We start from the raw sequence: 27,247 nt of genomic DNA, 5'->3' as shown, positions 1-27,247 counted from the left end.
GCATTTGGTCAAAGACTGTTGTTCAAACCACTAAGCACTTGCCAGCCATGCCAGCGCGCATCCATGAGAGAGGAAGGGAGCCTGGTTCCAGATGGCTTTTAACAGCATCGTATGAGAGATGAGCTCTGTCAGTAGAGGGTAACCACAGCCCTCGCCTGAGAGCGTTTCCCGGCACATGAATGGGCATGGGCTGGGGTGGTGGGGCCAGCGGGGACAAAGCCAGAGCTGCCAGTGTGGGGGGTCGGAGCTGCTGCTGCCAGCAAAGGCTGCCCCGGCTGCTCAGCTGACCTGGAGCCAGCCCATGGGCATACACAGGTTTTTCTGGTGTTTGTAGGGCTCCTACTGCCCCGGAGCACTGATCTATAACACGCACGAAGCGGGCTGCTTCGGGGGGAGTGCCGATAGATGGTGGAGCTCCCTGTTTTGCATTACTGTTTTCTCTGGTCACTGGTAATAACACTTCTTCTCTCAAATACCAAGTGGTAAATTTTGTGGGGTACCTCCCTGTTTAGTGAAGCCGCTTGTCCAGCGCTTTGTGGAGAGCTGTGGGAGGTCACTGAGCTCTTGGGGCATCTGGAGGCTTCTCTGCAGATGCATGGATCGGTGGGAGGTGGGGCTGAACTCCTGCCATCAAGGGGGGCATTGTGCCACTGGCACCCACTGTTTGGCAGGGCAGGACGTGAGGAATGACACTGGGCAGGGGGTGGCACAAGCTGGAGCAGAGGGGCATGGTGTTGCTCACCCTCAGCAGCAGCAGCCTCGTGCCAGGTTGGGACTGGGTCTCTGGGGTCTGCTACGAGCTGTGCCCACTCTGCTGGCAGTGCGTTGCCAGAGCCATGAACGCTTTCTTCTGCTTAATCCCTCTTCTGCTGGGAGGGTCCCACCGGGTGCTGGGCTGCAGGGCAAGAAAGGTTCACACCTTTCCTAACGAGCCCTGTGTTCCAGGAAGGTGTTGTGGCCGCTGAGGTGGCTGGTGAGTGGCGGGGGAAGCCATGGCAGGGCACATGGCAGTGCAGGGGACAGAGGGATGTGCTTGCTCCTGGCAGTCTTTGAGCCCAGGGCTAATCAACAAAGATTTAACCACCCTGAAAGTGCAGAGACCTCAGAACAGCTTGTTTGGGCATTTCTGGCCCATGAGCAGGGCTCACAGCAGAGGGAGGGAGGGCGGCCCGGGGGTGGTGGTGGGGAGAGCACACCACAGGGCGAGTGATGACCCCTGCTTGGTCAGGGCCCGTGTCGCTGCCCAGGCCAGCCTGTGGCTGCGTCTGGCTCCCACCTGGCCCCGGCCCCGCGGAGCTCCATGTGGTGCGGACCTGCCCATCCCTGTGTGAGGGTGTCCCTGCCGGGCTGAGCTCGCCTCCCCCTATGCCCAGCGGCTCCCCAGGCTCCCCGCTGACGCTGTGTCCTGTCCTCCACAGGTGCTGATGGAGGTTGGTGTTCTGCCGGTGGAGCTGTGGCAGCTCATCTTCTCCTACCTGCGCCTGCCTGACCTGGGCCGCTGCAGCCTGGTCTGCAGGGCCTGGAGTGAGCTCATCCTCAGCCTGGACAGGACGCGATGGCGGCAGCTCTGCCTGGGCTGCCTGCAGCACAGGCACCCCAACTGGCCCAACCGGCCCGGTGTGGAGCCACCATCCTGGAGAGAGGCCTTCAAACAGCACTACCTGGCCTCCAAAACCTGGACCAAAACCACACCGGAGCTGGACTCCTCCAACTGCCTCTCCCTTTTCCGCCGGCGGAAGGGCAGGCGCCGGCTCTGTGTGGGCGCAGGGGGCGAGTTCGGCAGCCTCCGGGCTGCCCTGGCCGCTGCCAGCCCCTACGACCAGCTGGTGCTGCTGCCCGGCGTGCACGAGGAGCAGAGTGAGGTGCTGCTGAAGGTGCCGGTGGAGGTGGTAGGCGAGGGTGTGTTGGGGGATGTGGCGCTGCTGGCCAGCATTGACCAGCACTGCCCCACTGCCCGCCTCTGCAACGTGGTCCTCATGCCGGCCCGCTTCACCCCCCTGCTCTACAAGGTGAGGCCTGGGGTAGTGGGGATGGCCTTCTCTGTAGGTGAGCAGAGACTTGCCCTGCCTGTGCAGGAGAGAGATATTTGGCCGTGACAATCATCCTGGCTGCCCATAAATTGCCATGTGCGTGCACTAGCACAGCGGGAAGGCCGTGGTAGGGATGGCTCACAGTTCTGCAAGAACCAGCAGGTCAGGTGGGAGACCACAGCCAGGAAACAAGGAACTGATGGTGTCTCTCCTGCTGCAGTGACACAACGTAACGCCTGTGCAGCAGTATGGCACAAATTTTAATCTGTTCTGCTTTGCGCTTGACGGACAGTGGGTGCAGGGTCCTTCCACCAGGTATGGTAATGGCTCAGGGACAGTTGTAGCTCTCCAGGCCAACCAGGCGGTGTTTGATGCCATCTTACCTGCTGCTTCACCCAGTAAGCCCCTGAGTGCATTAGTGGTGCCAGCTGGCAGATACACATCTCTGAAGGCTGCAAACTGTTCTGTGCAGGGAGCGCTGCTAAGGTTTCGTGATCTTGGCACATCTAGACCCCGTCTGCTCCTGCGCCTGGGAGGCTCCTGTGCTGGGCCTTGCTGAGACTGCAAAGCTGTGTTGTGGCAGGGAAGTTGTCATGGTGGGCAGTGATGAGTGCCGTTCCTCAGGAGTCAGTACTGAGACCAGTGCTGTTTAACATCTTTGTAGGTGACATGGATGTTGAGATTGAGGGCACCCTCAGCATGTTTGCCGACAACACCAAGGTGTGTGGTGTGGTTGACACGCTGGAGGGAAGGGATGGCATCCAGAGGGACCTGGACGGGCTGGAGAGGTGGGACCATGTGAACCTCATGAAGTTCAACCAGGTCAAGTGCAGGGTCCTGCACATGGGTTGGGGCAATCCCCAACGCAAATACAGACTGGGCATAGAATGGCTGGAGAGCAGCCCTGAAGAGAAGGACTTGGGGGTGTTGGTTGATGAGAAGCTCAACACACTCCAGCAACATGCACTGGCAGCCCAGAAAGCACCCTGCATCCTGGGCTGAATCCCCAGCAGTGTGGCCAGCAGGGCAAGGGCGGGGGATTCTGCCCCTCTGCTCTGGGGAGAACCCTGCAGTGCTGCCTCCAGCTCTGGGGCCACCAACATCAGAAGGACATGGACCTGTTGAAGCAGAGCCAGAGGAGGCCACAAAGATGATCAGGGGGCTGGAGCCCCTCTGCTGTGAGGACAGGCTGAGAGAGTTGGGGGGGTTCAGCCTGGAGAAGAGAAGGCTCTGGGGAGACCCTTAGGGCCCTTCCAGTCCCTAAAGGAGCTCCTGGAAAACTGGGGAGGGACTCTTGATCAGGGAGGGGAGCCATAGGACGAGGGGGAAAGGTTTGACACTGAAAGAGGGGAGATTGAGATGAGATCTGGGGAAGAACAACTTTGCTGTGAGGGTGGTGAGAGCCTGGCCCAGGTTGCCCATAGAAGCTGGGGCTGCCCCATCCCTGGAGGGGTTCAAGGCCAGGTTGGAGGGGGCTTGGAGCAACCTGGTCTGGTGGGAGGTGTCCCTGCCCAGGGCAGGGGGTGTCACTGGGGGGGCTTTAAGGTCCCTTCCAACCTAAACCATTCTGTAATTCTGTGATTCTAAGTTAAGGAAACGTTGCCAGCAGGGAAGAACCCAGTAGGTGCAAAGTACTTGCTAAGGCAGCTTGCAGCCCTGTGTCTGTACCTCTGTGAGCTTGTTGTGCTGGTGACATCTGAACACATGTTGTGTTTGCATGTGTGAGCTTGTTTGCTCTGGAAGGACTTCGTGATGCTTCCAGGACTACTTTTTCTTGCTTTGTGCAATGATCTTGCCTTGTGCTTACTCTCCAGACAACCTCAGGCTATGTCCAGTTCGACAATTGCAGCTTTGAAAGTGGGCAGTTGCAGATCCATGCGCCGGGGACCTGCCAGGTGAAGTTCTGCACCTTCAGCCAGTCCAGCATCCACGTCCGCAGTGTGGCCCTCTGCATCCTGGAGCACTGTGAATTCACTGGCAGCGAGAACGCTTCTGTAACTGTGGAGGGCTGCCCGAGCTCTGACCGTAACTGGGCCTGCAGGCAGCTGGCTGTGCTGGCCAAGTCCTGTGCAATGTCCATGCGGGAGCCCGACCCAGCTGGCTGCCCCGTGGCCAAGTGGGATGGCTGGGGGGAATCGCAGCTGGGGCCAGTGAGAACGTGTGAGATTGTGGTAGGGGAAGAACGAAGCAGTTTCTTCTCTGCTGCGGATCCTCAAGCCCTGGTTGGCTCAACCCAGGAGGACACTGAGTTTGGAGAGAACCTGCAAGCAGAAAAGGAGGAGGAGGAGTACCCGGCCCTCGACTCAAACTCCAGTGACAGTGAACTACGCAGTGATGATGAAGAGGATGCTCAGGCTACATACAAACTGCCCTGTCAAGCCCACAGCCTGAGTCACACGCTTGCTGACATTACGGACAGCAGGCTTCAAAGCAACAGACTGTACACTCTTCAGAGGGACCTTAAGCTCAAGTCTCTGCAGCAGGAGCTGCAGCAGGACAAGGAGGCCCAGTCTTTGGCCAGCTCTCTGCAAGGCTGCATCATCCGACAGTGCCTTTTCAGGAACGGGAAGGGAGGAATATTCATTTATTCACGAGGGCAAGCAAAAGTGGAAGGAAGCATCTTCAGGGATCTGACCTACGCAGTACGCTGCATACAGAGCAGTAAGGTGCTGTGAAGGCTGCTGCAAGCCCTCTTCCCTCTCCCTCCTGCTCCACCAGCTCCTTTCCTATGCATGGCTTGGGTTAACCAGCCCAAACGAAAGGCAGGTCACTTGCAGCCGCCTGCTTTCTGCATGCAATAACCTTGCAATTGCAATGGTAGGCATTAACTTGGTGGCATGTTGAGGTTTTGTAGTCAGGCCAGCTCTACCTGTAAATTAAACTCTCACCCTGTAAAAGTGCTGCTGGTTATCATCACCTCTGCTGCTCCCAGCACAGCCCATACCATGAATGCAGGGGCTTGGGGACTGTGATCTCAGCCCCCAGTCTTGCCCCTTGCCATGGCAGCTTCAGGAGAGCCTGCAGGGTGGGTGCCTGCCGCAGGTAGAGATGGGGTCTGAGGAGAGATTTTACCCAGGGACATGGGTTGAAGGCTGAGCTGAGGTTTTCTCTCAGCACAGCATCATCTAGCAGAGGTCTCTGCCTCTGTACCTGTGCTACTCTTCAGGCAGGACCATGGCAGCAAGGACAGGTGAGAATCACATTGCCAAAATTCCCAGTGCTGGCTGTGTTGGGGCGCTCAGGAGGCTCTTCTCCAGCCTACCTGCCCAGAGCAAGACCATCCCCACTGCTTGGTCAGGGCAGCCCAGGATTTGGGCCCATTTTTCAGTCGATCACTTTTAAAGACTGCAAATAAAAGTTTTGTGCAGGGGGAGGAAGGGGAATGTTTTTCCACCTGGTTCTGGGAAAGGTGTGATGGTGCTGTCTCCCCATCTGCAGTCCCTGCAGAAGGGCTGCAGAGCATGGTGGCCTGTGCCCCACAGAAATGCTTTGCTTCTCAGCAGTGGGGGACGGCTCCTTTCTTTCCAAGGTGTACCCGTACCAGAGGTGCTCTCCCGTGGATGCAGAACAGCGGCAGGAGGGAGGAGAGGCACCTCAAGCAGCTCCGCTGTGTGCTCAGCCTCTCTGAGCTGCTGGGCTCGGGATTAGCCCAGAGACTCATGTCAAGAGGTGGGTGTCAGAGCACCAGGCGATGATGGGAGATAGCGAAATGCTTGGCCATGGAATGGGCCAAGGTGTAAGGCAGAGCAGGGGCATGGTGGAGCTGGCAAGGGCTTGGTGTCCCTGTGCTGGCCAGTCCCAGCCGGGTCTGGTCTGTGGGACCAGCCGAAGCGGGTGCCTGCCTTTCTCACCTCTGCAGCTCCCTCCCCGGGCAGCCAAATGTGAGTGATGGAGACAGGCAGCTGTCAAGCCCTGCTGAGCTCCACGTGTAGTCGAGAGATTGATTGAATGAAGCATCTTCCTGGAATGACCAAATAAAAGGAAGTATAATTTAATTACCTTCTGATCTGTGTGGCTCATTGAAGTGGGATATGCAAAGGCAGTTTGTAGATTATTTCTTAGTACTCATAAGACATGGATTTAAGACATGATTTTGCTTGGCTGGAAAGTATTAAAGATTGCTCCTGTGTAAATCACTACTTATGTGCTTAGAGGAAACGAGATTGTTATGAGTGGTGTTAGTGGCCTGTTTGGTGGCTAGGCCATTTCTGCCCCCCAACGGCAGGATCTCTTTTCTGAAGGCCAAGACGACAGGCAGGTCAGGTGCTGAGCGTGTGGCAGTGGCGCTGGCCCGGGAGGCCCTGTGGCACTGGAGTGTCACCTGCCAGCAGCCCCGAGCAGCGGAGCTGGCAGGCAGCCTGCTGCCGGCGGCGCTGGGACAGGGCAGGTCCGTTGTAGCACGAGCGGCGTCAGGATGGGGTGGGGAATGGTCACCCGCTGCACTGATGATGCGTGAGCACAATGCAGTGAATGAGGCAGCCATTGGGCACAGCTGAGTATGGGCTTTGTCAAGCAGAGGGATGTGTCAGGCCTAGAGAGTATCTTTGCTCTGGCTGCACCACACCAAGCGCTGCGGGTCCCCGTCCCCAAGCAGACCTGTGCCAATGGGTAGTGCCCAACAGGCTTAACCGTAGCACTTTTCTGCATGCACTGATCATCCTTTCGGCTGGGCTGTTTGCCTGGCACACCCTGGGCTGTGGAACAGGCAGAGAGATAGATACACAGAAGCTGCAGAAGGGAGAGCTATACCCTGTGGTCATGTCCTCTTCCTCCTCCTTCTAACTACAGCTACAGGTACTTCTCCTCTTCCCTGCAGGTTACCATGCTGAGGAATGACATCCACCATTGCAAAGCATCGGGGGTATTCCTGCGCCTGTCGGCAGGAGGCCTGATTGCAGACAACAACATTCATTCGAACTGCGAGGCCGGAGTGGACATCCGTAAGGGAGCCAACCCCCTTGTTCTGGTACGTACCCTCTAGGCTGTGCTGGAGGCAGCGCACTCCCTCTCTCACATGCTCTTTCTCTCTGAGGGGCAGCAGGGATCCATCTCCCAGTACAGAAAACACGGACCTTTCTGTTAGCTTTTCCCTTCAGCCTGTTCCTTAGGTTTTAGCTAACCCAGAGGGCAAGGCACAGTGATGGTCTCCTGCTCTATTTGGTAGCGTGTGTCTTAAAATTGCTGTCTGTTGAGGGGAGGGTAGGGGGATGTTCCCCTGTGTAGTGAGTGAACTTGTGCAAGCAAGGTAGTAAATTGGCACTGCACTGTAAGTTGCTTCTCCCCCACTGGAATTCATGTTTACCTTGGGAGCTGGTGGAGGGGTCTCAGCTCTCTGCTGGCCTGGGGCAGAGGGGAGCAGCAGCTTGCTCTCCAGTGCCATTGCTTTTCCTCCCAATCAGTAGTGTCCCCAGCTCTGCAGTGGGAGACACAGACAAGGGCAATCTTGTCCCTGTTCGCTGAATGCTGTGTCTGTAGTTATCCTTGAAGGAACCGGGGCCTCACCATGCTGGGGGAGGCAGAAAGGTCGATGCAAACTGCATCCGAGTGACCCTGTGGTTGCATCGAGCTCCCCGTGTGAGCTCTGCACAGGAGATGGGGCAGACAGAGTTGCAGCCCCGTGGAGGAGGAGGTGGCAGTTCAGCCATGGGGTTGTGGGCTGTGTCTTGGTTGCAGCTTTGAGCTGCTGTTTGCTGCTTTGCCTGGTTTGGTGATTCCTACCCTGCCACTCTGTGAGACACTGGCTGGGACTGATGTCCTGCTCAGAGGGTCCCAGTGTGCTCCTGCCCTCTCAGGAGATGTTGGCCCCTGTAGAGAGAAGCAGCGTGTGGCTGTTGACGGTGGCCGTTCAGGCTGTGCAAAGCACTGTCTTGCAGCTTGAGAAAAGGCGCCACACTGTAATGCCGAGCGCCCTGCGTGGACTCCTTCCTTCAGCTCCTGTGGGGAGCCACCGAGGGTCTTTTCCTCTTGGTGGCTGTGAGGAGGTGTTGGACTCGCCGCCCCACCAGCCCTGCCCAGTGTCAGACATGCTGCGGGGAATAAAGCATCACCCAGTCCAGGGCAGCCCTCAGAGATGGCAGCAGGAGCTGCTGGAGAAATAGGCTGCAGGCACAATGGGAAGGAATATTGGGCATTGTATACTAGAACCCCAAAGAAAGATAAAAGTTAAGTGTGCCTTTACCATTTGAGAGTGATTTCTTGGCAGCTGGATTAATTACCCTTCTGCCCTTTTCCTCAGCAGGGTTGGGAGATGTTGCTTTTCTCTGTGGTTGCTGTCTCCTCTTGCTCACTTTTGTGAGTGACCTTCCTTCCTTTTGCTTTTATTCTCTCTACATGTGCAAAAATAAAACCATAGTGCAATAAGATACACAGTGGCCTTCGCTCAGGCATTGTCGTCGTTGGCAACGGAAAAGGCATCATCCGTAGCAATCAGATCTATGGGAATAAAGAAGCTGGCATTTATATTCTGTACAATGGAAACCCTGCTGTGAGGTATGTTAGCTAGCACTGACCTCTCTCTCCTTCTCTTAAGAATTATTCCTCCCGCTGTGCACAGTTTTCTTCTCTTTTTTTCTATCCCCAGCGTAGAGCAGAAATAGGACCATGCTGTACTAGTGCCTTTCTGTGACTTCCCTCTATCCACTTGCCGCACCTAGGTCTTTGCCAAGTGCCAGTCCTGGGTTTCCCCCTGGATCTGAGGAAGACACGGGCTTTGTTCAAGATGAACAACTCACACATTTCATGGTGCTTTTTGCAGGAAAAGGAGAAACGGAGCTCAGCACTCCAATCATTGTTACTCCCATTCACCTTTCTGCTTTAAACACCTGGAGCTGCTGACTTGTGTGTGCTAATACCATTTGGTTTAGATGTTAGTACTGGTGTCTGGCAAGCTTTCTTCAGGTCAATGCCATCAGCTTTACCTGGTGGTATCAGCTGGTAGCATTGAACCCAGAAATGAGATGGCGGCTGGAGCGCGGCATTGGTTACTGATAAGGGGGCTATCTCCTCTGTACTGCTGCCCCTTCCCACCTCTCACTGTGCCTGCGGGTGACAAGGAACAGGCCTGTGACAACTCACCGTGGAGCTGTAGAGCAGCGTGGGGCACAAAGGGAGGAAAATGGTTGCCCTTGGTCAGCCCCATAGCTAGAATGTGAGTATTTGTGCTGGAAGTGCTGGTACTTAACAGTGCTTCAGCCTCGAGTCCTGCAGACCTAATGAAAGCGACTTCTTGCAGGCATCTCTACTGAGGCACTTGGTCTAGGCTGGGACCTGGGGAGAAGTCTGCACCAGATGTACCAGCCCTGAAAACACAGGGGTCAGGGCTGGGATTTCCAGCAAGTGGTCTCTCAGAGAGAGATTGATTTCTGAGAGGAGTGATGTTGTAGTGGCAGGGCCCAGCAGCACAGAGGAAACACGCTGCGGGATGGAGAGACTTGCTAGATATCCTGCCCTCCCTACTTTCTCACAACATGGTTTGCAACCCCCGCTTGCACCTTGTGGCTGGCGTATGACTGTCCGTGCTTGCTGGCACAGAAGAGATGATGGGGACGAGGCAGGGAGGAAGCTCGGTGTTTCTCTAGACCAGCCGCCCATTTTGGAGGAGATCCTCTGCTCTTCTCTTGCATGCTGCCCTGTGCTGCCTTCCTCTGCACCGGCTTGAGGTGGGCTCTGGTGGCAGCTGAGATGGCATGTGCTGGCACTGGCCCCCTGGTGCCATGTACAGCTGTGTGGAGCATAGGGCTCAGCAGGGCCATGGGCATGGCTGGCTCTCACTGAAGGATGGCGTGTGCTGCTGCAGGCTGGCAGGACTGGCAGAGGGGGGATGATTATGGTAGGAGTAATGACCTTTACTGGGTGCCTTTTCCACAGCTGGAAACAGAATAATGTTTTGCTCATTTCTGAGAGCTGCAAGCCCATCTCCATCCTGTGTTGCTGCCTGGCTGGGGGACAGGTTTTGGTGGGGTGTTGTGAGGGACTCTGTGCAGAAAGCAGGTAGGTGTCCTTTGCAGAAGTGTGCTGGCAATGTGGGTGCCAGGTACCATTTTTAAGTATGATACTGCCCCTTGGACATGTACATATTCCAGGCAGAGGTACCTTCTGCGGCAGCTAAAAAACTGGGTAAGACCGTGTCCCCACTGTGCTGAGGCTGAGGCTGGAAGGAACAGGCTTCCCAGGGCAGTGGTGGAGTCGCCATCCCTGGAGGTATTTAAAAGCCGGGCAGACATGGCGCTGAGGGACATGGGTTAGCAATGGTTTTGTCAGTGTTGGGTTGATGGCTGGACTTGATGATCTGAAAGGTCCCTTCCAAACTGGACAATTCTGTGGTTCTGTGATTCTGTGGAAGGTGCCAAGTGTGATGGTGCCTGGTGGTGCAAGGCCATTGCTGGCTCCCCTGAGCTGGTGAGAGCAGCCCTGGAGGGCACTGACCTGCAGCGCTGGGACTTGGGCAGCTGCGAGTACTCCCCTTGTGTTCCTGGGGGATTGCTTCTGGGATGGTGTCCTGGCTTCTCCCCCTCCTCACCCTCGCAGCTGCTGGTGCAAGAATGGACTTCAAGCACGGGCTCCTTGTGCACTCTTCTCACCTGCTCCCTCTTTCTAGAGGCAGGCGTGAGTGTTACACCAGGTCCTCCAGCACCTTCCCATCCTCTGGGCACTGCTGACAGCCTGGTTGCTCTGTGGGGCGGCGGGGGCTTCCCTCCCCTGCCAGGGCGAGTGGCCGGCCCCCAGCTGGCAGCTGCGAGTGGAGGGGCCACCATGCAAGGACAGCAGAGGCACTATCCCCGAGTGAGGTGGTGTGGCCCCCACTGGGATAGCCAAGGACAGCAGAGGCATAGACACCCGAGCGGGGGTAGTCCCTGCTCTGCCTGCCTTCGTCCCTGGCAGGGGGACAGCAGCACGAGGTGCTGTGCCCACCCCTCTAGCCCAGCCAGTGCTGGTGATGGTGTTGCTGGCGACGGCGTGTCCCCAGTGCTGCTTTCCCACCCCAGCTCGATGCTGCAGAAGCTCCTCCACTCCCTTCGCAGCCTGGGGGGAGCAGAGCTGTCCCCAGTGGATGCTGGGGCAGGGTCTGTGCCAGGCTTTGTGCATGGCTGGTGCTTTTCCTTTGTGACCAACCTGGTTGCTCTCCTGCTCTGAACCTCAGCAGCAGGCCAGAGATTCGGGGTCATAGAATCACAGAATATTTTTGGTTGGATGGGACCTTTGAGATCATCGAGTCCAACCAACAAAAAAAAAAAAAAAAAAAACAAAAAAAAAAACAAAAAAAAAAAACCAAAAACAAACAAAACCACCAAAACCAAAAAAAAAAAAACCCAAAATCCCAGAACACCAAACACCAAAACCAAACCAAAACAAATGCCCACAACCACACACCACCCTACCCACAAACAGACACAAACCAACAATCTCGGGCACTAGAGCATGCCCTGAAGTGCCATGTCTACACGTTTCTTAAATACCTCCAGGGATGGCAACTCCACCACCTCCCTGGGCACGCTGTTCCAGTGCCTGGCCCCTCTCTCAGTAAAGTAATTCTTCCTAATATCTAAACTAATCCTCCCCTGCCGCAACGTTAGACCATTTCCTCTGGTCCTGTCATTATTCCCTTGGGAGAAGAGGCCAACACCCACCTCTCCACAGCCTCTTTTCAGGGAGTTGTAGAGGGAAAAGTAGTAGTAGTCTTCTCCAAGACTAGTTGTAGTCTTCTCCAAACTAAACATGCCCAGTTCCTTCAGCCTCTCCTCGTATGACTTGTTCTCTAGACCCCTCACCAGCTTGGTGGCTCTCCTCTGGACACGCTCCAGCAGCTCAATGTCCTTCCTGTAGGGAGGGGCCCAGAACTAAACACAGCACTCGAGGTGAGGCCTCACCAGTGCCCAGTACAGAGGCACCATCACTTCCGTACTCTTGCTGGCCACGCTATTCCTGATACAGGCTAGGATGTCATTGGCCTTCTTGGCCACCTGGGCACACTGCTGGCTCATGTTAAGCCGGCTGTTCACCAACACCCCCAGGTCCTTTTCTGCTGGGCAGCTTTCCAGCCACTCTTCCCCAAGCCTGTGGCGTTGCCTGGGGTTGTTGTGACCGAAATGCAGGACCCGGCACTTGGCCTTATTAAACCTCATCCCATTGGCCTTGGCCCATTGATCCAGCCTGTCCAGGTCCCTCTGTAGAGCCTTCCAACCCTCAAGCAGATCAACACTCCCACCTAGTTTGGTGTCATCTCCAAACTTACTGAGGGTGCACTCAATCCCCTTATCCAGATCATCAGTAAAGATATTAAACAAGACTGGCCCCAAAACTGAGCCCTGAGGGACACCACTGGTGACCGGCCGCCAACTGGATTTCACCCCATTAATCACAACTCTCTGGGCACGGCCATCCAGCCAGTTTTTTACCCAGTGAAGAGGACACTTGTCTATGCCATGATTCGCCAGCTTCTCCAGGAGAACGCTGTGGGGGACGGTGTCAAAGGCCTTACCAAAGTCCAGGTAGACAATGTCCACAGCCTTCCCCACATAGAGAAGGCGGGTCACATGGTCATAGAAAGAGATCAAGTTGGTTAAGCAGGACCTCCCTTTCATAAATCCATGCTGGCTGGCCCTGATCCCTTGGCTGCCCTGCACTTGCCGTGAGAGCTCACTCAAGATGATCCTCTCCATGATCTTTCCCGGTACCGAGGTCAGACTGACAGGCCTATAGTTTCCCGGATCCTCCTTCCAGCCCTTGTAGATGGGTGTCACATTGGCCACCCTCCAGTCATCTGGTACCTCTCCTGTTGACCAGGATTGTTGATAGATAATGGAGAGTGGCTTGGTGAGCTCTCCTGCCAGCTCTCTGAGTACCCTTGGGTGAATCCCATCCGGCCCCATGGACTTATGCGTGTCCAGGTGCATAAGCAAATCATTAACTACTTCCTCCTGGATTACAGGGAGGTTGTTCTGCTCTCCATCCTTATCTTCCAGCTCAGGAGGCTGAACACCCTGGGGGTAGCTGGTCAGACTATTGAAGACAGAGGCAAAGAAGGCATTAAGTATCTCAGCCTTCTCCTCGTCCTTGGTCGCAATGTTCCCCCCCTCATCCAGGAGGGGATGGAGATTCTCCCCGACTCTCTTTTTGTTGACGTATTTACCAAAACTTCTTTTGTTGTCCCTTATATTAATGGCCAGGTTGAGTTCCAGCTGGGCTTTTGACTTCCTAATTTTTTCTCTGTATAACCTAACATGATCTCTATCTCTTCCTGAGTTGCTTGTCCTTTCTTCCAAAGGTGATAAACCTTCCTTTTTTTCCCTAAGTCCCATCAAAAGCTCTTTGTTCATCCAGGCCGGCCATTTTCCCCTCCCTTTAATTTTGCACCTCATGGGAACAGCCTGCTCCTGGGCCTTTAGGATTTCCTTCTTGAAGAGCTTCCAGCCTTCCTGGACCCCTTTGCCCCGCAGGATTATCTCCCAAGGGACCCTCCCAACCAGGGTTCTAAACAGGCTAAAGTCCGCCCTCCGGCAGTCCAAGGTGAAGGTTTTGCTAACCCCCTTCCTTACCTCACTAAGAATTGAAAACTTGACCATTTCATGATCGCTAAGACCAAGACGGCCTCCGACCTCCACATGTCCCACTAGTCCTTCTTTGTTTGTGAAAAGTAGGTCTAGCGAGGCACCTTCCCTGGTAGGGTCACCTACCAGTTGTGTCAGGAAGTTATCTTCCATACACTCAAGGAACCTCCTAGACTGCCTGCTCTCTGCAGTGTTATATTTCCAGCAGATATCCAGTAGGTTGAAGTCCCCAACCAGAACAAGGGCTGGCGATTGCGAGACTTCAGCCAGCCTCTTATAGAATACTTCATCAACCTGCTCATCCTGGTTGGGTAGACTATAGCAGACTCCCAACACAAAATCCCCCTTGTTAGCCTTCCCCTTCATCCTTACCCACAAACACTCAACTTCATCGTCACTGGAATCTAGCTCTATACAGTCAAAACACTCCCGAATGTACAGAGCCACACCCCCGCCTCTCCTTCCTTGCCTATTCCTTCTGAAGAGCTTATAGCCACTCATTGCAGTATTCCAGTCATGACTGTCATCCCACCATGTTTCCGTGATGGCGACTACGTCATAGCTGTCCTGCTGCGCCATGGCTTCCAGCTCATCCTGTTTGTTGCCCGTGCTACGTGCGTTAGCATAGATGCACTTGAGCTGGGCTCCCGATCTCACCCCCATCCTCGGCCCTTTACCCCCAGACTCATTACCAGTGGGCCTGGTTTTATCCCCTCCCCCCTCCACCTCTAGTTTAAAGCTCTGTCCATGAGCTTTGTTAACTCCTGGCCTAGTACCCTTTTCCCCTTTCAGGATAGGGTTTTCTCATTGTTTGTAATCAGAAATTTCTAAATGTCTATCCCTTTTCTCAAATGAAATGACAGAGCGAGAGTCCTCACTAACCCAGCATCCTTCAAGCCTTGGCATGCTTCCCTTGGGTTTAATCCTGACAGGCCCAGTTAGTTCCCCGTCCCCCCTCATATCTAGTTCAAAGCCCTACCAATGAACCCTGCTAACTCCTGCCCCAAAATTCTTTTCCCCCTCTGGGACAGGTGCATCCCACCTGCCACCAGCAGGCCAGGTGTCTCGTATAGCTGCCTATGCTCAAAAAACCCAAAACCCTGCCGATAACACCAGTTCCGGAGCCACAAGTTGACCTGTTGCCTCTCCCTATTAATTTCCTCATTCATAGTTGCCACTGAAGGGATAGAGGAGAACACAACTTGGGTTCCTGATCCCTTAAGCAGCCGTCCCAAGGCTTTAAAATCTCTTTTAATTGATTTTGGCCTCCTTCTACCCACCTGAAATACTAACAGGGGGTAATAATCAGAGTGGTTTACCAGGGCAGGAAGATTTTCCAACATGTCCCTAACCCGTGCTCCAGGGAGGCAGCAGGCTTCCCTGTGAAGTGGGTCAGGGCAGCATATTGGTCCCTGTGCCCCCCTCAGTAGAGAGTCACCCACAACAATGACCCGTCTGCTTTTCCTTTTGGAGCTAGTAGTGATGCCGGGTCTATGGTGACTTGTTCTATCTGACTTCTCCAGCCTGGGTGTACTATCCGCCTCTCCAACAGCCAGTACCTCCTGCAGGACTCCATACCTGTTCCGCAAGGGTAACTGGGGAGGTGAGAGGGGCCAGGAGGGGGCTCGCCTGCTTCCCCGAGCAGGGACCTGTTTCCATTCCCCCTCTTCTCTGAGCTCTCCTCCTATTGCTTGGTGACAAGAGGGGAGGGGATTCTCTGATTTATGTGGGGCCTCAACCTGTTCCCTTACTCTCAGGGAGCGGGGCCACCAGTCAATCTCTCTCTCACACTCCCTGATACTCCTCAGCCTCTCCACTTCATCCTTCAGTTTGGCCACCAGGCCGAGCAGATCGTTCACCTGTTCACATCTGATACAGGTGTTGTCTCCTCTACCCTCCATCGCAAGAGCCAGGCTCCAGCACTCTCTGCAGCCAGAGGCCTGAACGCCCACATGTTTGCGTGGGGCCTCTGTCTGGGTGCCCACAGCTTTTCCAACAGTCTTTGACCGGGTAGCAACCATGGCTGGAGCTCTACAAGCAACTGACACCTTGTGACTCGAGGGTCAGTTGGGATGAGCCCCCTAGTCCTCTGGCCACTTAGAGGGATTGAATTTACCTCGTACACTGGTAGAGGCTCAGCACCCTGCCGTACAGACTGCAGCCGGCTGAGGCACCCGCCGGGTCACACTGACAAGCACCAGGTGCTCGCTCTGTGCCCTGTGGGCAGGGACTGGACCCTGCCCTCCTTGAGGCTTCTTATAACCTGGAGGCTTGGTGAACGGGGGTGGTGGTGGCTCTGCCCAGGCTCCCTCAGCAGCACCTCATGTTGTCATGTTGTGGAGGAGGAGCTGGTGGTGGGCTTGGGGCTCTTGGGCTTTGTTCCTCCTGACAGGCTCCCTGTGTGGGAGCCCAGGGGACAGCAGGTGACACCTCTGGTCAGGCGCATGGGGGCCCACATGTGCTCTCCAGGCCGTTGTTCCCATGCACGGCGCTGCCTCTGCTGCTGCCACCGTGTTCAATGTTTCCTACCATCGACCATGATCACCACCTGCCCACTGGCTTCAGGGCTCCTCTGGGGGCAGCAGCCCCATGGCTGGTAAAACCTCTCACCTCCTCCCGGGGTGGAGAGGATGGGGAAAATGGGCTATAAACCTCACAGACTCCTCTAGGGGGGAGTCTTAGGTGGGGTCTGGCCACTACATGTTTTGTGTCCTGCACTTTTACTTGTGTGCATGTGTCTGCAGCTGGAGCCCCGCTCTGTCTGCCATGAGGGAGGAGGCCATGGCTACCGGCAGCAGGGTCTGCCTTCCGCGGGTTCTGCAAGGTGCTAGGGGAGCCGGGGGCACAAGGCGGTTTGAGGAGGAACGAGGTATCCTGAGGAGAAGGAAAGTCCATCTCAGGGTGGGGATAGCTGTGGCGCAGGTGGGGGCCGAGAGGCTGGGCTGCAGGCTGTTCTCTCTGGGTTCTCCCTGTTTGTACCTTCTCTGCATCCCTCCCACTGCCCTTCGCTCTGCCCAGCTCTCCCTGCTGGCCCTAGGCAACAGGCTGCAGCCAGTAGCCAGCTGGGGAGATGGGTACCTCTGTGGAGACCTGCAGTGGCAGGCCACACTGCTGCTGGTAACTTTCCTTTCTTCTCCTACCTCAGTGGGAACCATATTTTCCAGGGACTGGCTGCCGGAATAGCAGTGAATGAGAATGGGAGAGGCCAAATTACAGGTATGGGAATGAAAATGGTGTTGTTTTGCCCAGTTTGTTTCTGTCTTTAAGCCCCTGTATGTTTGTTTGATTCCAAAATTTGTTTTATTTTGGTTCTTGAGTGACTTTACTGCAATAATCCCCAGGTTTGTATTTTCTAGTTGGCATTTCTGCAGTTGAAGGAGGGAGCATGTCTTTGCACAGTGTGTCCTCCAAATTATTGTTCCCTTTGTCTCTGGCATAGCTGGGACATGGAACTGTGCTCCAGAGCTTTCTGCCACGTGGACTGCTCTTTTTCCCTCTCATGCCACCCAGTTTATAAGCTAAAGCTGTCAATATTTTCCTACTATCGTGGAATCTCTGAGTGGTTTTCCACTCTGCCCTGTATCTCGGAGGACAGGGACGTGGTGGCTGCTGGAGCTGCTAATGATGGGTGTCCATTGCCAGGGGAATGGGGGAATTGGGAAGGTCCTGAGGTTCGGGTTCTGCTGCAGGCAATGGGAGCTTTTTGGTGGGGCCAGCACTTGGTTTACCAGGTCTCCTTGCTCTTCCGTGGGCAGGAGGCCGGTGTGGTCACCTCGTCCTCTCTGCCTGGCCCTAGGGAACATCATTTGTCAGAACCAGTGGGGTGGGGTGGACATCCGCCATGGGGGTGACCCCATCCTCAGGAACAACCTCATCTCCTGTGGCTACTCGGATGGCGTGGTGGTGGGCGAGCGCGGCAAGGGCCTCATCGAAGGAAACGTCATTTACGGTAAGGAAGCAAGCTTGGGTGGAGAATGATTCTCGCCTTCTACCCTGTACCCCCATCCTCTTGGGCTTGCAGGGGTGCCCTCTGCCTCCAGTGTTCTCTGGAGCTGCGGTGGGTGCCCAGGAGGGGGCTGGTGGTGGGTGCCCAGGAGTCTTGGCCGGCAGCGCAGCAGGCCCAGCCCAGTGCTGGCACTCCAGGGGTTGTGCCACCAGAACTGCCAGGCCGTGGCTCACACAGGGTCCTCTCCCCGCTGAGGAGGCCACCGCTTTGCCTCCAGCGGAGGGCAGGATCTTCCCGCTGAGCCCTGAAAGGGAAGCCAGCCTTGCACCATGGCTGTCATGCAGGACAGGGTTGCAAGAGAGGACACGTGGTCCCCACAGGATGAGGGTCTGAGAACGACTGGTCTAATGTCTGGCAGGTGGTAAATTCACCAGGTGATTTTCTCAGAAAATTGGAAACAGCTTTTTTAAAAGGGTTTTTGAGTGGCTGCAGAGATCCCTCTGCTGCCAGGGTGTGGGTCTGAGTCCAGGGTGGGGGGCTGTGCTCCTCTGTGGTCCTGTTTAGGACAGAGACGGGACACAGACAGTCATGTAGCATGGCTTTGTGTGCATCTGTCTGTCCATCTGTCCTGCTAGTAATGCTGGAGGCTTGTGGCAAGCAGTGCCAGTAGGGTAAGGTACAGAAGTAGGGAGCAGCAGTGGCTGGGGCAGGAGCGGGGAGACCGTAGGCCTCAGCCACCCTGGGGGTGGTGAAGCTGCAGCTCAGCCTGTGACAGATGCTGGAGAGGACACCTGGGCCCCGAGGGGAAACCCAGCTCAGTGCTCCCTGGCCCCAGAGAGTCCCAGTGCTGGAGGAGGAAAGACTGGGGCGCACGGGCTTCCAGCACGGCGGGTGCCCATTGGCAACAAAGCTGGAGGACAGGGCTGTTCCTGGCCATCCCACAGAGCCCCAGGCCAGTGGGGGTTTACCCCTGGTAGACGGGGGATCTGAGCTGGGCTCAGGGCATAGACAGTCCTGGGATGGCATGGGTTAGACCAGGGGACCTGAGCTGGGGTCAGGGCATAGACAGTGTGGGAGAGGGTCAAGGTGGCACAGAGCTCACGGACTCGAGTGGGCCAAGCAGCACCAAGTCAGGGCCAAAGCAGCTCTGTAAGCCCCTGACACAAAGGGTTAGCCTTCATGTGTGCTTAAAGAGGAGGATATCCTCCATCCCACCTGCATCACACATGGACTACCAGCTGCTTTGGGCCCAGGCTGGGGTCTCCAAGCACTGCTGATTTGGTGGGCTACACCACCCCGCTCTGCAGGCAACAAGGGCTGCGGTGTGTGGATGATGTCCTCCAGCCTCCCGCACCTCCTCAACAACCAGATCAGCCACAACAGCATCTACGGGGTGGCGGTGTTCTGCCACAAGGACGACGCTGGTGACTACCCCCTGGGTCAGGGGGGCAGCGAGAGCTTCCAGGAGGAGAGGGAGGGTGTCGGTGGGGACAACGACCCTGACAGCGAGGAGGAGTACCTGACTGTCCGGTGTCCCATCAGCGTTGCACTGGTGGAGTTGAACAGCATCAGCCACAACGGAGGTGAGCTCAGGGCCCAGGGCTCTTCCTGGGCTGCAGGAGATGGGCTGGCATGCAGAATGGTGTGTTGTCCTGGCCCACCAGCACTGGGGTCTGCCAGGGACTTCCTCAGCTGCCACTAGGCCAGGAGCACCCTGGACAAATGGTGGGCTGAGACCTGAGTGTGGGTGGGATTTTGTCCTTGAGCTCCCAGTCAGAAAGACACATTTTGATGGAAAAAACTGGGTTGCTTTTAGAAATAGAAATACATTTGTGGTTGTTATGACTGAGGCTGCAAGCTCCTAACTGATAACTTCTTTCTGGTGGCAGCTGCTGGGCTGCACGTCAAGAGCAGCGAAGCGCTCAACGTCATCGCCAACATCATTCATGGCAATGGCGATGGTGGGGTGGCCGTGCTGCAGAGCAGCCAGCTGACACGCCTGGCAAACAACAACATCTCCTGCAACGGCCGGGGAGGCGTGCTGGTGGAGGCCAACTGCCAGGTGGAGCTGTGTGGCAATGGCATCTATGAGAACAGCAGCCATGGCATTGTCTCCAAGGGAGAGGGTGTCATTGCAGAGAATGACATCATCGGCAACCACAGATGTGGCCTTCAGCTGCTCCAGGCAGCAGACATGAAGGTGAGTCCTCCAGAGAGCTGGGGGAACACCAGCCTGCATGTCCCTGTGGCCTGGGCAGAGGCAGAGCCTGCTGCTGCTGCCCCCCTCCCTGGATGAGGGAGAAACCAGCAAGACAGGAGGGACTCCCTGGCATGAGGAGCAGACAATCAGGATCTCATCCTCCACCCTGTTATTAGAGGGGTGTAATTTCCAGGCTACATTAGAAGTGTGTTGATCAAGGGAAGTTGTCACCATCTCCTTTGCCACTGGGAGGCTGCATCTGAAATGGTATCCAGCGTGGGATCTCAGGGTCAAGAGGGAGGTGGAGAAAAGGGAGAGGGTCCATTGCAGAGCTACCAGGATGGGCATGAGCTACCGGGATGCATGACTGATAAGATGAGGCAGAGGGAGCTGGGCTCAGTCAGTCTGGTGAAGAGGAGGCCAAGGGGGATCTAGCAGCAGCCCATATCCACCTGAAGGGCAGTCAATGCCAAAGCCTTTTCAGCAGAGCCAGGTAGTACAACAACGGTCAATGGCACAAGTTGCGGTGGTCCCTGGACTGTGGGAGGTCCCTGTGGGAGACTGGGGGAAACCTTCTTGCCTTGGAGGGTGGAGTAGCCCTGGGACAGGTCACAGAGTGGTGTGGAGTCACCATCTTCAGGGGTTTCCAAGCTTTGACAGGACAAAGCCTTGGCTTTCCTGACCTAGTGCTGTAGATACTCCTGCTCCAGAGCTCCCTTCCACCAGCACTCCTTAACTCCAGGTTTTTCGTGGGCAGTCATCAGGAATAGGCTGGAGCAAAGTTGGTAGGAACTGTTTGAGGGAAGATGTAGGTGTGAATTAAGTAAACATTTGTTTTTAATCAGGCCAGCAGTGCAAAAACAGAGTGCACTGCTCAGAAGAAAGTGAAACGTGTCATCTCCCAACCCCTGTCAAGAGAGGTTTGGAGGTACTCTGTAGGGCCCAGGAGGAGGAGGTGAGATCTTCCCTAGCCTCTGCGTTGTTGGTGCATGCCTATTACCGCTCACATGCAGCGGGAAGGAGCTGGCCATATTGCCCCAGAGTGCCCAGTGCCCCCAGTGACAGGAATGTGGAAGGAGGTGTGTCAGCAGCAGCAGATTTTCAGGTTGAGTGCATGAGGGAAGGGCTTGTGCAAGCTCATGCCATCACTTGGTGCCAAAGAGTAGTAAATTTTCAAGTCCCATCTTAAGGCTGTATCCTCTTTGACAGTGATCCACAGGTGGCTTGTCACGTCTGTTTGATGTTTAAACCTTGGTAAAGGACAGCTCAGTCATTATTTCTCCCTGTGTGGATTCACAGATGGCTTATAGGAGACCTCTCAGGGCAGCAGAGGGAATCCTGTGCATTTTGGTGCAATGATATTCAACGAAGCCCATCTTCTCCCAGGCTTGTCCCCTGTATTTCACTGAGCAGCACAGTCAAGCAGGTGATCCCATGGGCCTCTGTTAGAGATTTGCAGGCTGCACGAGCTGTGCTGAAGAACGGGGGTAGCTGGTGTCTGAAATAGATTTTTTGGAAGTTGGATGCAGTGTTCCAGCATCTAGCCAGTTCCCAGGGCTGAAGGTTGCCTCTGTTCTGTTCTTTGTTGAGGTGGAGCCATTGTGCATCAAAATGATAGATAAATGCAATTTAAGTCATCGTGAAGGACCCCTAAAAGGACTATACAGAAAACCCTGCCAAGACAAATGCTCTGCATGAGTCCTGCAGGGATTGCAGATTCCTTTTGAAAACCATGCCTGTAGGAAAACATAGTCCTCCGGACCAGAAGCAAAAAACTGCTGCAGTTTCCCTGGTCCCAGCTGTCCAGTGTCCTGGAGCACACAGGCAGGGTTCATGTTGTGGGGCTTATCTGGGGAGCAGAGCAGGGGGTACAGGTCCCTGTTGAGGTACCAGAGATGTTGTGGTGAGCTCAAGAGGTTCCTGGTGGTGAGATGGTGCTGGGTGGGGAGGAGCATCACAGCAGCTGCTGCTGTGGGTCCAAGAAGGAGAAGGGACTGAATTGATCTTCCAGATGATGGCACAGTGAGAGTTGTGGCCTTGTGTTTCTTGGGAAGAGGAGACTCCTAAGTGCACTTTTTTTCATATACAAAGCAGTGACAACCTGTAAGTACAGCCATTCGAAACCTGGAGGGCAAGGAGCAGCAGCAGGTTCATGTTCAGCAGCATCTGTGTTTGTGTTTCACCAGGGGGTTGGGTACGAGCTGCAGGGAGGCTTGCAAGCATCTGGCACTGACACCACTGAGCTGCCAGCTGGGGCCACCAGTGCGGTGTGGGAGGCCTTGGGCAAGCTGGTGTGTGCATGGCTATGGCAGCTCCACTCTGAACCCAGGGAGTGCTGGGGAGCCTGTGGAAGAGCTTATGGTTTGCTTTTGTGTTGATCAGAGAGCCACGTGAACAATGTCCTTCTGCTTGGGCCATCCCACCTAAAGCTTGTTTTGCAGGTGACCAAGAACAGGATCCAGTCCTTTCGTGACTATGGGATTGCTCTCTTTGATGAAGCCAAAGGCCTGGTGCAGGAAAACCTCATTTTCCAGGGGAGATCCAAAAAATCCATTTTGCAACCAATATCAAATGCAGAGGATTGCGTCATCCAAAACAACGTGATTCTCACCTTCAAGAAAAGGTACCACGGGGTGCAGTTGTGAGCTTGGGGCCACTGTTGTGCTCCCATGTTAGGCAAGCGCTGGAGGGCTCTGCTTTGTAGCTCCTCTGCCTAGCTTCCCATCCCTGCTGACCCATAAGTGTGTTGAACCAGGTGAGGACTGCGAGTCAAGGGGAGTCAAGCGGTTTCTTGTGGGATATCTCTAAAGCCAACTGAGGGGCTTAAATTATTCCTTGACAGGCCAGTGTGGGTCCTCACGATGTCTCTGAGCATGGGGGCAACTGCCCTGTGACTGGGCCAGCTCATTGTCCTGCACAGCGCTGCCTTTGATGCCTGGCTGCTGTGTTTGCATTCTGCATGGCTGTCCCTGCAGCCCCAGGATGTCTGTAGACCTCCGTGAGAGTTGGAGGAAGGAGGAAAGGCCAGAGCCACCCCCGTCTCCATTGTGCTTTTGTGCTGGCAAGGAGGAGGGTGGCTTCAGGCTCCAGATCCCACCTCCAGGCTTTTGTTTCCAAAGCAATGTGAATGGTGAATGGAAAATGGGTCTTGGAGTGCTTGTTCCTACTGGGTGTGATTTAGCTATCCTGGTCTTTGTGCCAGTGAGAGAATGTGTCTTCTGATGGTCTTCAGAGGTACGGCTGTAGCTGCAGACCTCTAACAGGTATTGCAAAGCTCTCCTTAGCTGCCATCTGTCACTTGGATCTCAGTGACTCTCACCATTATAGACCTTGTTCAAAGCAGGTCACTCTAAACCTGGACTCTGCAGCAGACACCTGAGGAGGGAAAGCCAGAGCCCCATCACCTGTACAAGGGCTGGGTGTTCAGTGGATTGTTCTCTTTAGCTGGAAATTTGACCTTGACTCTTCTCTCTGGGTCACAAATCTTGGTCCAGGGTGTGGGAGAGGACACAGTGAAACTGGAAGTCTTGCATTCCTGGGTAAGGTTAGGACATGGTCCCCCAGGCTGATGATGGTCTCACCTGGTCCTCCAGACTCCCATCGCATGAAACTCAAGTGCACTGGAGAGGACCCTCAGTGCCTCCTCTGGTGCCTGTAGAACCATAATTCCACCATTAGGTTTTCAAATCTGGCCCCCTTTAAGCAATTCGTGGGAGGTCCCATCTCCTGCAGACTCTTGCCCCATCCCCCAGAACCTGCAGTCACTCAGAGGTGTTGGCTGTGAAATTACAGAAAGTAGTTTTTGCAGTAAAGCAAGATGTTCTGCCTCAATTCTCCAACCATTTCTGTCCCACCTGGGTTTTGGAACAGACGTTGCCTGGTGAGCGTTGTACGCCTGCCAGCTCCAGGCTGCCCCTCTCCTCCTTGAAGGGTGAACCTCAAGGGAGCCTTTCTAAGGTTGCTCTGGAGGTGCCGTTTCACCCCGCTCATGGCAGTGTGGGGTGTCTCTCCATTTCCCAGGTTCGATGTGGAGTGCATGCTGATCAACCCCCCAGCACGGCCCCACCTGGAAGGAGGTGCCCACGTATCCTGCGCGGCGGCTGCTGGTCAGAGGGTTTCCAGCATAACCACCAGGGTAGACGGGGGCTGCCACAACCACGGGAGCATCTTCTGCACCATTCTTTGACCAGGGAGGGAGGTTTCTTTGCCGGTCTCTCTGCCTGTCTTTTCTCCAGAGCTGCCACTGGGAAGCTCTCACAGCTCAGGGACGGGCCACCCCCATTGGACTGTACTCCCTTTTCATGAAGGATTTTGCAACTTCAGTGGCACCTCACTAAATAAAAAATAGGTGGGAAAACAGCTTATTAGTGTCTTCCTCTTTGCCCCCTGAGGTCGCTGCTGGGATCATTTACAAGTGAGCAGCTCCTTAGATGAAACTCTCTCCTGGTGGGACACAGGGTGTGCCTGGCCAGGCCTCCCCAGCCTGAGCTCCGGACTGCTCTTCCTGTGGCATTATTTATTTGGGAATCCCTTGCTTTGAAGTTGCTTTGTTGGTGCTGGGTTGCTCAGAGACTGACGCATCCTCTGTGGTCTGGCTGTTTCTGTTTGTGCTGATTCTGACCCAGAAGGGGCATGCAGACCAAGGCAGACAGATGGATGCACAGACAAATGTACCTGCAGTGCAGGTCCCTCCAGCAGCCAGGCTCCGATGCTCCTGCCCAGCAGCTGCCCCAGGCTCCCAGTCTTCCCAGTTTCTGGCACCAGGACATATGAGCCCCTAAAGGCTACAGCCTCCCCCCACCAAGAGTCAGGCAGACAGACACAGAGTGCCAGGGCTCCCAAACCTCTTGACTGCCCCACACAGATGCCCCCACACCACTGATGCTGGCACCCACAAGGAAGGGAAAGACCTCACCCCGACCTTAGAACTGGTGCTGATCAGCAGTCAAGACAGACTGCACTTGTCATGCAAGGGCTCAGCTGGACCAGCATCTGTCCTTGGCCACCAGCCATCTCTTTACACATAGTGGGCCACTTCTTATCCCCTTATGCCTCTGTTTTCCCACATTTGTTCTCCCCAAACCATGCTGATGCCTGTGTTTCCACCCATTGGGCATGCTGTAATGAGCCTTGTACAGTCCCGGAATGCTTTTCCCCTGCACCCGCAGCATCTGCTGTACCCCTGGCCATGGGCCCCGAGTCTGTGAGGTGCTCAGGAGAGTGTGGGTGCCCCCCACCCTGGGACTGTGGGGAGCTGGGCTCACTGTCACCCTGCCCCGGTGGGTGCTGAGGGATGGTCAGGGGCTGCGCTGGCCTTGCCGCCCCCCCCGCACACAGCCCAAAGCTGCCAAGCACGTACACGACCTGCAGCCGCTGCCTGGCACAGCACAGACCTCGCATTTTGCTTTGCTCAAAGAGTGCATTTGTCTGCCTGTAAGTTAATTAGAGCTCATCATTTCCAGAAAGGCAGCACTGGCAAAAGCTGAGAGTCTCCCTGCTGCTGCCCATGGAGGAACCAGCTGTGGGATGATGTGCCAATGCTGCAAGAGAAGCTGACTCCAACCCAACACTGTCCAACAGAGCCCCACACTCTCAGCTGTGAAAGAGCCCACTCCCATTTCACAGAACCTTTTATCTGGTGGCCAGACATCTGATCAAGAGGACTACAGATGCCATCCATATGCTAGTGAAGCACCGGAGTGATCTCAGGTGACAGAGGAGTAGCAGGGAGAGCTGCTGGTCACCTTCAGGCCAGACAGCCGTGGGAGCGACGCTGCTCCCTTGGGAACAGGCTCCCACTCAGGCAAGGAGGAGGATGTGCCCACTTGTGTCTCCTGCCTCATCTGCTCCCTTACTGGCTCAGCTGTGCCCATGCTGCCTGCTGGGCAGGGTGGTGTCCACAGTGCAGGCTCAGAGCTCTGCGGCCGCTCTCCAAGGAAATCCACAGCCATGGCCATCCTGCTGCCGGGCGGCTGCCTGGGTGGCATGAGCTCTGGAGAGCATTAGCCATCTCTGACCTGCAGCTGCCGGGCCCCTCAGCCTCCCACAGAGCAACCTGCACACAGGGCACAGCCTCTGCCAGCCTCTCCTGCACTGTGTCCAGGAGGTGCTCTCCAGTAAGGTGACCTCAGAAAGTTGAGTAGAGCACTAAAATATTTCCAGCAAAGCGTCCTTCCCCATCGCTACTGGATTTCTCCTTTCCACCTTTCCTGTGGTCTCCCAAGAACCAGCCCATCTACTCATGCTCCCCTCTCTGTTACACAGATGATATGTGACTGGGGGCTCCAAGTCCAGGCCACCCACATCTATGGTTCATGCCTGGCCAAAGCCCCCTCCATGGGACCCGCTGGCAGCCCTGTCCCGACTGCTCCAGTGGGAGCTGCCCAGCCCTGGGACCATCTCAAGCTCTGGTCCCCTTGCCCCACGGCCACATCCCTGCCTTGGTGCTCCTTTCCCTACAGTGAAGAACTGCTGTCTTACCAGGAAGGTGACCAGCTGCTTTCCGAAGTGCAATGCTAATAGTGAGATGCATTGCAGATGAGTCATTCTGCCATTTGGCCTAAATTAGCACTCATTTTCCCCGAATCAGGGATGCTGTGCTCAGATGCGGTCAGAACAGGCTCTGCTGCATCCAGCGGTGATGTCAAGAGAGGCAATTAGCATCCTCATCTCTGCTGCAAGTGGCTCCAAATCACAGAAAAGAGCATCGCATCTTCCTCAGTTGGTCGGGCAACCACCTCTGCCTTCTACTCCTCTGCTTGCCTCAGCATGCAGGAGCAGCTTTGAACAGCAGTGAATTTTTCATCCAAAAACCCACAACATTGTCAGGGTGATCCATGTCTGCTCCCCTCCTCATGCCCTGAATCAACCGTCTGAAACACAGCAGCAATGAACTGGAATTAGATCAAGAGGAGAAACTAATCATGTATCTCAGCACAGCGCTTCCTACCAGTTGAAGTCAGAGCTGCTGTCTCCAATACGCAGGAGACCAGATCCTAATGAAAATTATAAAAACTGCAAGAAGCACTCCGCCAGACCAGCTCCCTGAGCAAGTTCACTCTGCTGAAGCCTTGAGAACAAGGCCTGGGCAATCTTCAGAACCTTCCAAAGTTCAGGGTCCTGCAGCTGGGGAGGAGCAATCCCACAGACCGGGACACGCTGTCCAAAACCAGCTTGGCAGAAAGGGACCTGGTGGACACCAAGTTGAACATGAGCCAGAAAAATGCCCTTGCAGCAGTGGCCAAGAGTGTCCTGGTGGCACTAGGGGACCATCTCCAGCAGGTGGAGGGAGGTGCTCCTTCCCCTCTGCTCAGCACTGGTGAGGCCACACCTGGAGGGCTGCGTCCTGTTCTGGGCTCCCCAGTACAGGAGACATGGACACACTGGAGAGAGTCCAGGGAAGGGCGACCAAGATGCTGAAGGGACTGAAGCATCACTCCTGTGAGGAAAGGCTGAGAGACCCGGGACTGCTCAGCCTGGAGCAGAGACCTTATCCATGTCTACAAGCACCTGAAGGGAACGAGCC

At 55.3% G+C, this 27,247-nt stretch overlaps 1 protein-coding gene across 1 annotated transcript; it reads left to right on the top strand.

Moving 5' to 3' along the window:
- The first annotated feature begins 1,424 nt into the window (after window positions 1-1,424).
- FBXO10 (F-box protein 10) lies at window positions 1,425-23,908 on the top strand. Its single transcript, XM_074166725.1, has 10 exons — window positions 1,425-2,009; window positions 3,845-4,696; window positions 6,847-6,996; window positions 8,383-8,519; window positions 16,722-16,792; window positions 17,373-17,525; window positions 18,830-19,105; window positions 19,412-19,722; window positions 22,164-22,355; window positions 23,756-23,908. The coding sequence occupies exons 1-10, from the start codon at window positions 1,425-1,427 to the stop codon at window positions 23,906-23,908; spliced, it is 2,880 nt and encodes a 959-aa protein (XP_074022826.1).
- Window positions 23,909-27,247: the final 3,339 nt, after the last annotated feature.

The sequence above is a fragment of the Numenius arquata genome, chromosome Z (assembly GCF_964106895.1).
Source record: "Numenius arquata chromosome Z, bNumArq3.hap1.1, whole genome shotgun sequence".
In the NCBI taxonomy this organism is placed as follows: Eukaryota; Metazoa; Chordata; class Aves; order Charadriiformes; family Scolopacidae; genus Numenius; species Numenius arquata.
Note: the sequence above shows the minus strand (reverse complement) of the source record. Positions and strands in the feature narration are given on the sequence as shown.

Bases quoted from the DNA above. Each gene is read 5' to 3' on its own strand.
- FBXO10 (XM_074166725.1), top strand. From the start codon at position 1,425: ATGGAGGTTGGTGTTCTGCCGGTGGAGCTGTGGCAGCTCATCTTCTCC. The intron at 19,106-19,411 runs GTGAGCTCAGGG...TTCTGGTGGCAG, and splicing joins CAGCATCAGCCACAACGGAG to CTGCTGGGCTGCACGTCAAG. The intron at 22,356-23,755 runs GTGCAGTTGTGA...TTCGATGTGGAG, and splicing joins TCAAGAAAAGGTACCACGGG to TGCATGCTGATCAACCCCCC.